Consider the following 8,759-nt stretch of genomic DNA (forward strand, 5'->3'; position numbering starts at 1 on the left):
AATTTGGAAAACCTGCAATGTGGGCACTAGGATACTATTTTCCTGTGGGAAAATAAATGACAGCATTTCAGCCCAGAAAGCCTGGCTTTCGTTATTTTATACAGAAACATTTATTCTATTTGCGCCATCACAGAGGGCATGAAGACATTACATGAAGCACATCACGTCACAAGCATTCTTCATACCACATGATTTCTCCCAAATTCAACAGGAACCAATGTCCCTTTATAAATAGCAGCTGTTGCTCACACAATCCATTGAATACTCAGGATACTATGCAATTATTAATCACAATCTGTTAGATCACATCAGCAAAGGAAGTTAAAAAATGAATTCATCTTCTTGCACGATTGAAATATTAATGCTATTTCTACTAGGTGGTAGAACAAGCACAGAAATGGAGTTCAGAAGTTCTTAAGTTGTGCTTTCCATTCGCAAAGTGTTAGCTGTTTTATAATTACGGGACTACTATTTTTACAGCTAGGGTTTACAGTATTAGCAGAACACAAAAACCCTGAATAATACACTTTCACTCCCTGTCAATTCAGTGAAGTGCTAAAATAAAGGCCGCAACATGAAATGTTTAGCAAGTTCCCAAACCTCCCACACATTTGAAAAATAAATTAGCAAGAATAAGATGCTAAGATACATTCCGTCACATTGTCCATCATGAGAACCAGACAATATTTTTGTGCAGCTTCAGCATTTGCCCTCCCAAGGTTTGGGTCTTCTACTCATTTGAGACACGGTAGGACTTTGTTGACACGGGCTGATGTTTCGTTTTTGGAGTCCAGGAACTTCTTTGCCACACTGAATGAGCTGAAACACCTCTGCAAATGAAAGAGGGGAGCCCTCTGCGTCCTGACTCTGTGGCTGAGTCGTGCTGGTGGGATCTGAAGCCCATGGGGTTTCCTGCAGGGTCTGGGGGTTCACATCTCTGTGTGGGCTGCTGCAGGCCTGCTGTAGCTCCTGCTCACTAGCCCGGCGTGGCTGCTCCCCGCGATCTGACTGGCGTGTCCGTGCGCTCTGCCACTTCCGGTAACCTTCGAGGTCAATGGGCTGAACAAACCTACCAACACATTTGGACATTTTAAGGGGGCAGCTTTTTCCTTTCATCTGGAAATAGGCTGCAAATAGTTTTTAATAGTTCTTCTACGGCTATCACTGCCTTGTCAGCACACAACATTAACTTTTCCTCGTAGTGATTGTGCTACAGAACAAAGCTTCATAAAAAGTAATAAAGTAGATTATAAGCAAACGAATTACTCTGAAATATCTTCTTGAAGAGCAGTGTTCACCCTAGGTGTGACTCGATTTAACCAGCTTACACTTTTCCACAGTAGACAATCCCATAGTAATCCTACTACGTACCTGTTGTAATAGAAAATTTTCATTTTCAAAATATTTTCCTGCGTTTCACCCGTAATGTTAAGAGTCTTCAAGCCATTTTGAAATCTGGCGTCATTTTCGAAGTCATGAGCGCTAAACCCAATATAGGACTCCATATCATTTGTATAATCTTCAACACGAACCAAAACGTGAATCTTTTAACACATCACTATTTATAAAATAAGTTATTTTCCTGTTGTTGCTAGAATCGATTTAGGGTGCAAATGTACACATAATGAATTTATATTTGTGTCAGTGAGGTTAAAGATTAAATTGAAATACTCTTCACACGAATCCACCACCCATTCTATCGATACAAAGCAGCCATATTGAATCGACGACAACGAGTGTCGGAGGTAAGAAAAGAAACAAGCTTCAAAAACGGAATCTAAACTAACATCGCCACCTATTGGACGGCATGTACCCTTACACTTCAGAAACGACGAGGTTAGACGATGAACTAAGGTGAGTTCAGTGACAGAAAACGTGTCTCCATGGACAATACCTCAAAACTGAACAATACCTCTTCAGGTTATATTTTATTAACATAAATACATTAATTTTACAGATTTTATTTTTTCTAATTTTTAGTTTTAAGCTACAAATCAAACATACAATTGCTGGAATCCCATGTCTGGTCTTGTCCACAATGTGTCCCAGGCTAACACCCGGATATCGATGGATTATTGATGATAAGAATCCCTACCGTTTTTCATCGTTTGTATAGCCTTGAGTATGATCCATAATTAGTATTTACTTAGTAATATTTCTGGGTGAAGATTAATGGGACCTGTCACATAACCAAGCCCTTTAGAAGTTCCTTCTCCATGTTAAGCTGAAAAGCTCTGCAAAAGGACCCTTCACTGAGGCTGTAGTGACCATTACTTGTATTTTACTGATGCTGCTATAGGCTTAGAAAAATTTAGGATAGTGGCAAGAAAGATATTGCATGAAGAAATCTTTCAAGGAGCAGAGTGGGGTAGCAGTCAGGGCTCTGCACTTGTAAATGGAAGGTTGTGGACTCAAAGCCTGGGTGTGGTGCTACTGTCCTGCCCCTGAGCAAGGTGTTTCACTTAGTTTCAGTCAAGTCCCCTTCTGCGTGAGTTAGCACTGGATCAGGCCAATCAAGGAACAGCAACAATAGCAATACAACAGTTTAGTGACTCTGATAGTCTTAAATAGTACTGATACATTTGCAGATCAGAAATCAGACTTTTCAGATGACGTGCATTGTAAAAAAGTGGCAATGCTATGTACTGTTGTTGTTCAAATGAAGTATTACATGTAGTGAATATGACATTAAAAATGGCTCAGTTCAGTGTTTTGTCATCCAGGAAGTTAGTCTGAGAGCATTTGCAAGCACTGAATTTCACTACTGAAGATCTTCATAAATGCTCAGTGCTCAGTGAGGGGCTACTTTGCATAAGCATTAGTATTAATCTGATTACAGGTAACGTATTTTCTCAGGTAATAAATTGTACTGCAAAGGAAATAATAAATGACCTTTGTGGTAAAATGTTATAATTCATGGGAGGCAGGAAACTGGGAATAACATTTTTATTGAAAAAGAATGTTAAATAAATGTACAAATGATGTTATTCTCCAGTGAAAATAATGAGGTTAAGATGCCGAGGATGTCATGGCAGTTCTTCTCTCTCATGTCCTGCAGTAAAAAAAAGAAAAAAGGATAAAAAATTATGCAGATTACACTATGCAAAAACGAATACATTAACAGAGTCAATGAATCAGAATTTGGCATGTACAGTACAGCAGACACTCAATCAGTAACAGATGAACTTTAAAAGGAGCTTTTGACATGTTAATTCAGGACCTGGTGTTTCTTACTGCAGCGAAGACGATGGCTTACAAATACGACTATTCATATTTTGTCTTTAGTTTAAGTTAATTGCCATAATAGTGGTGGTATATCTCCAAATGGATTTGAAGCCATTTTTGTTGTTGAGTATTTGAATATTGTATAATGGCCACCTTAGGACCAGGGTAGATATGAGTGATACCTCCCATAGTGGTATGTAGGTGCTTTTATAATTCACCAGAATCTTAGGTCTGGGCAATCCTGATTCTGGAGACTCTTTGTGTCTGCAGGACTTCATTCCAACTCAGATCTTAACAAGCTCATCAGCTCATCATCAGTTTCACAGGAGCAGTTTAACAGCTCCTTCCAGCTCTTCAGGTGCAGGTTATATGAAGAGAACAAGAAAACCTGCAGACACACCGTCTCTCCTGATCAGAATTGGCCACCACCTCGCTAGACCATCTGAGGTGATAATTGGAGAGTTTGTAGGCCTTCTAGTATTTTATTCTCTGTCCCACGTAAAGTTCCCCTGCATACTTGTAATCTGTATTTGGTTATTGTTAATGGTGTTGCTGGTATATATCTCTCATTACACGAGTTTTCTTTCTCTGATCATTGTCTCATTTCTTTTACCCTTATCATTGGCTTTCTCTGTTATTACAGTTTTCTAAAGGATCTTTATGTAACCTGCACGTTTTTGCACCAGTGCCCCAATCAACACATACTTGTTCAGTTACAATTACATTTAGCTCATTTGCATCATTGACACTAGAACTCCAATGCAATCTGAACTCCTTTCATCCAAAAGCACAGGTGCCCTTCCCACCCTGATGATATTCAAAAATCATATGGCATATGGATATGGATATGGCAATATTCAAAAAACAAAACTCTGGCCCTCCTGTATTTGTAAACAGTCTTTCATTGGATTTTCTCAGTGCTGTTGTATTGGCTGCACTCCTGCCACTGTAATGTTTAAGCAGAAATGCTGTGATGTGATGTTCTGACTGGATTGCTGACTTTTAAACACATTCTCATTCTGTGAATCATATTGGGGGTGATTTTCTGGCATGAACCACACTCTGGAAATATAACAATGGTGAAGCAAATGATAGTAAAAAATAAATGGTACACTGTCCTAAAAAACATTTGTTCAGCTTCAGTTTGTAGGCAATGAAATTGTTTTCTTTACTTACCTTAATGTCTATTATGCTTAGGCTTTCTTGGAGCATTAGTTACCACATAATGATAGAGTATAATAAGAAGGAAGACTGTAACTCCCAGCATATTGGCAAATATTGCAAGGTGGAAATCCTCGATCATTCTGAGAAAACAAAAAAACATCTGAGGGTGATTACAGCGCAAATGTCAACACTTACATTAATACATTACTAGACTGACTGATCATTATAATGAGATCTCATCAGATCATTTTGCTTTTACGATCTGTACATACTGTATATACATATTTAAGATTTAATTAAAAACAACACGAGTGTCGGGGTGTTTGTAGAAACTACAATGTCCTCTTATATGAAATTTCAGACTGATATCTGGTTTTCATGGTTTTTCTGTATAGAACAGCCCACATGGCACCCTGCATGTCAAGTCTTACAGACCGATAAAGCTTCAAGCTCTCCATCAAGCATTCAGGTTGTGTAATTTTGAGCACAGACCCCGTTACATACTGCGTATGTTATAATTTCAATAAATGTACAAAGATTTAGAGCATAAATTCTGATAAACCGGTGCCTTATCATTTACAGCTTTCGCCGTAAAAGGTGTGCTTTTTCTATCGAAACAGCGTCCGCAATGAATGAAATTACTGTCCAAACACGATTTCTAACTTGTCTCAATTGCTGCTATCTTATTTAAAACTTAAATCAGTCGAACATAGAAACACATAAATAACAGGTTTACCTTATATTTTTTTTATCGGGGCTTCAGTTTTTTGTTTAAAAACGAAAGTTACACTTAACTTCCTTATCGAGAAAGAGATGCGCGTCATTAGGGTTTTTTGACTATGGAAATCAATCCGTCAGCGAGACGGAGGGGAGAAAGTTATATTTCGGGAGCAGGCGAGCTGGTCGTTCGGTTAAAACAAATTCTCGACTTCTAGTTGTTCACGACAGCACGAAGACCATTTAAAAAAAAGTTCAGGACAGGGAGAAATAACTAAAAAAAATTTAAAAATATTCGATAGAGGATTGAAGACTTCAAAGCACTTTTATTAATGGTTCAACGTCTTATCTTTGTTGTCCACCTGATACCCGCCTAGGTATTATCTGCTAAAGGAACTCCGTTGCGGAGGCATGACTCCGAACATTGACCTTTTACTTTAAACAATGCGTCTACTACATTTGTATAATATTGGTTAGTGATTTTTAAGGCTAGATAAAGCGATTCAACGTTTAAGCTTCTGTGAAATCTGTGTGGCCTACTTAATTAGTGCAGCAAGTATAGACAGGACATTACATTTATAATACTGATATCAGCATCAGTTCTCTTGTAAACACAGCTTTAAAACCTGTAAAGTATGAAAAAAGCTAAGACAAATGAAAAATTTCCAAACCATTAAGTGTTGTTTTAATGTTCATGCTTGAATGTCAAGCCTTACGGATGACACCTCTTCCCCTCAAGAGTGTTAAAATGAGTTACATTATTTCTGTGACCCACAGCTGTAGCTGTTCAGTTTTTCAATACAATTTGTGAAACCAGCATCAAGAGAATTTGTATTATTATAGGCAACACAGAATCACAGGTTTCTGTTGTGTAAAGATACACTCACTGAAAGCAAGAGAATGGTGTGTTGTACTATTTCCTTCTCAAGGTGATGCTGAAAATGAATGTGCTTTTGCATCAGAATCTGTGCGTAACCTTGTGTGTGTAAATGTGTGTAACATTTACAATACATCATGACCAAATAGAGGAATAGGAATAGCTTTGGGGTTTTATGTGGATGGATTGAAAGCTGTCAACTAAAGAAAAAAGAGATGTCTATTCAAGTCTGTGGGTGCCATTGCATTTTCAGTGTTTCAGGTTTAATCCCACCCCACTTAACAAGGGGTTACTGTAGAGACACCCTACATGCACAAGGTAGCATGAAATGTGGGACAATTGTCCTTTTTGTCTCCTGATATTAAATTGACCATTTAAAAAAGGATTAGATATGAGCAATTCAGTAATGCAGTAAAGTGCTAATTAATTTTTACAATTATCATAGTGTAGAGTGAGAGACTCTTTACTTTTATTGCTGAAGGTATAATATATCTGAAAGATATACTACCAAGAAAATTAAAACACACAACAATGTAACTCCTTGTGCAGGCAATGCTTATTATCACCCTAAACAACTGTGTCATCCCTGTGTGTTTCAGGATGTTTTGGAGGAAATATTATGAGTCATGTCAAAATAGTTTATTTCACAGTCATAGTTCATGTTTAAATATAGCATTTGATTCATATTTTGCTCCTGGGTAATTGAATAAAGACTTTGATAATCAGTGAAATCCACTTAAATGACCAAACAAGTTTGCATGAACCAGAACATATTAATTTTCTATTTGCATTTTTGTTTATGTTACTATCCTCTTTGTCTTCTTTCTAGAAAATAATTAGTCGTACAGGCAGCTGTAGTCAAGAGAAAGCCCTTTTGCAATAGCCTGCTCTGGAGGCTTGACCTATGTCAGAGTTACATTTCTGGTACTACCACTTCAGACATCAGCTGTCGGCTGTTTGTCAATGTGTCAGAGGGCTCATTCTCATACAGAGCACACGCAGTGCATGTTAGCTTGTGTTTTGACAGAAGTGTTGCTGGATCTTTTTTAACCTTCCCTGAAGTAGAAAGGAAAAGCCTCATAAGCTCTTCTTTCCAAAGGTATTATAAATTTTAATGCACTGCAAGGCACGGGTCTAAATATTAGTCACATTTAAATTGTATCAAGCAGCTTCGAAGGTTCTTCTGCAGGCAAAAGAGCTTCAATCATGTAGTACAGGAAGGCCAGAGTAGTGGTCCTCAGGCACAGTTATGGGGAAAGCTGCTTGGCTCTGCTCAGATCACCCTGACAATGCAGTGTGTTCTAGGTTTGCCTGAAAGTTATGCATCAAGCCTGAAAATAAAACTGAACTTGATCGGCCTCATAAACATGTCTTTTCTAAATACTAGTTATCATTATTGCATTTTCATAAATGGAACCCATAGAATTTGGCAATTATGTATCAAGCTGATATTTCAAATGATCAAAAATGCAAAGCACAGTACAGCATTTGTGGACTTATTTATCTAAAAAACTTCTCAGCAGATACCTGTTTTGCTGAATATTATTAGTTTTTTAAGAACATGCTGAAACAAAGCACCACGGTTTTCAAAATGAATTGCAGCCAAAGACCCTGCTTTCTTTCATGATTCTCATTGTTTATATCAGCACACAGCGCCACCTGAGGACAGCTCATGCCTGTCTGATAATGAAGGCAGTTATGAGAGGAAGCAGAGGAGAGTGCGAGACAGCTGCTCTTTTCTGAGTCACTGCCAGGCTCCACGGTGCTTCATAATCTGATTGTGTGATCTTTACAGGAAGCAGAATGAGGGAGCTACTGTATCTGTGTGCCTCCGCCCAGCAGTACTGGTGCTAACTTGAAGGCCTCCAGCCTCCCCCGAAGCCACCACAAATATTCAGAAACTGAAAAAAGAATATTTTCATTCTGTTTGGTGAAAGCTGTTAAAAACAGGTGGTTCCCTTGTGTTTTGGCAACTCCTGACCTATATGGATGTGGATGAAGCAGCGCTGTGTTTTAATATTGTCAGTAGTATTCTATGCTAATTGTACTGGAGCAGGAATATTGCATTGTCTTGTACTACTTGTAATCATTGTTGCCACACAATTGCTATATATCATTTAATGTATTATTTTTTAGGGGCAGTTAAAAGTAAATGGATTAAAAAAGTAATTTAATCACCCTGCGAGGAGCTGTTGTTTTGTCATTTCAGGGGAATATTTCTCTTGACTGCTATATTAAAATGCATTTTATTAAATATTATTTGAATGGTATAACGTGTTTAAAGTGCAGCTTAATGTTCAGAAGAATATTTTTACATTCATAACGCACATAATGTTAAAAGAAAAGAAACACAACTTTTAGGCTGTCGGGCCTTCTTCGGGTGTGAACAGCCGAAACGTTGCGTTTCTATTTCTTCTCTTTTCAGCATGGAACAGACCTTGACTTGTTTCACAAAGGAGAGGCGTTGAAATTTGCCCCACGCAAGGCACGCCGTCGACTTAATATGACGATCGCATGTATCCTTATTGGGACGCCAGCGTGGTTCACTGCCATAGCCCCCGCTCGTCCTCCCTGAGCGAAGAAAACCAAATTTCATGGTCCCACTTCGCAGGTTTCATGACAGCCGTGCGAGTCCGCCAGCTGAGCCGACGCTCACAGCCCGTCTTCACTTCGGCAACGTCGTCCTCGCCGGACCACGCAGCCAGCCCACTGCGCCTTTAAGCGAGTTTTTTTTTTTTGAAAAATTGATTTATTTTTCGTCATCGGCCAGTTCGGG

General features: G+C 38.6%; 2 protein-coding genes across 3 annotated transcripts; both read right to left on the bottom strand.

Annotated features, from left to right (window-relative positions):
- Positions 1–86: 86 nt before the first annotated feature.
- On the bottom strand, positions 87–1,682 carry LOC148817906 (uncharacterized). The gene is made up of 2 exons (XM_088937493.1): positions 1,372–1,682; positions 87–1,069 (listed from the first exon to the last, which is right to left on the bottom strand). The coding sequence occupies exons 1-2, from the start codon at positions 1,503–1,505 to the stop codon at positions 700–702; spliced, it is 504 nt and encodes a 167-aa protein (XP_088793619.1). The 5' UTR covers positions 1,506–1,682; the 3' UTR covers positions 87–699.
- A 1,291-nt stretch (positions 1,683–2,973) lies between these two features.
- LOC148817907 (dolichyl-diphosphooligosaccharide--protein glycosyltransferase subunit 4-like) lies at positions 2,974–8,679 on the bottom strand. 2 transcript variants are annotated; one of them, XM_088937703.1, is made up of 3 exons: positions 8,421–8,679; positions 4,402–4,529; positions 2,974–3,052 (listed from the first exon to the last, which is right to left on the bottom strand). In XM_088937703.1, exon 2 carries the CDS (start codon positions 4,526–4,528, stop codon positions 4,403–4,405), a length of 126 nt encoding a protein of 41 aa, XP_088793829.1. In that variant the 5' UTR covers position 4,529; positions 8,421–8,679; the 3' UTR covers positions 2,974–3,052; position 4,402. The 2 variants fall into 2 exon arrangements, with proteins under 2 accessions (XP_088793829.1, XP_088793830.1); XM_088937704.1 differs by lacking the exon at positions 8,421–8,679 and adding an exon at positions 5,126–5,171.
- Positions 8,680–8,759: the final 80 nt, after the last annotated feature.

Source organism: Atractosteus spatula, chromosome 19 (genome assembly GCF_055471065.1).
Source record: "Atractosteus spatula isolate fAtrSpa1 chromosome 19, fAtrSpa1.hap1, whole genome shotgun sequence".
Lineage (NCBI taxonomy): Eukaryota > Metazoa > Chordata > Actinopteri > Semionotiformes > Lepisosteidae > Atractosteus > Atractosteus spatula.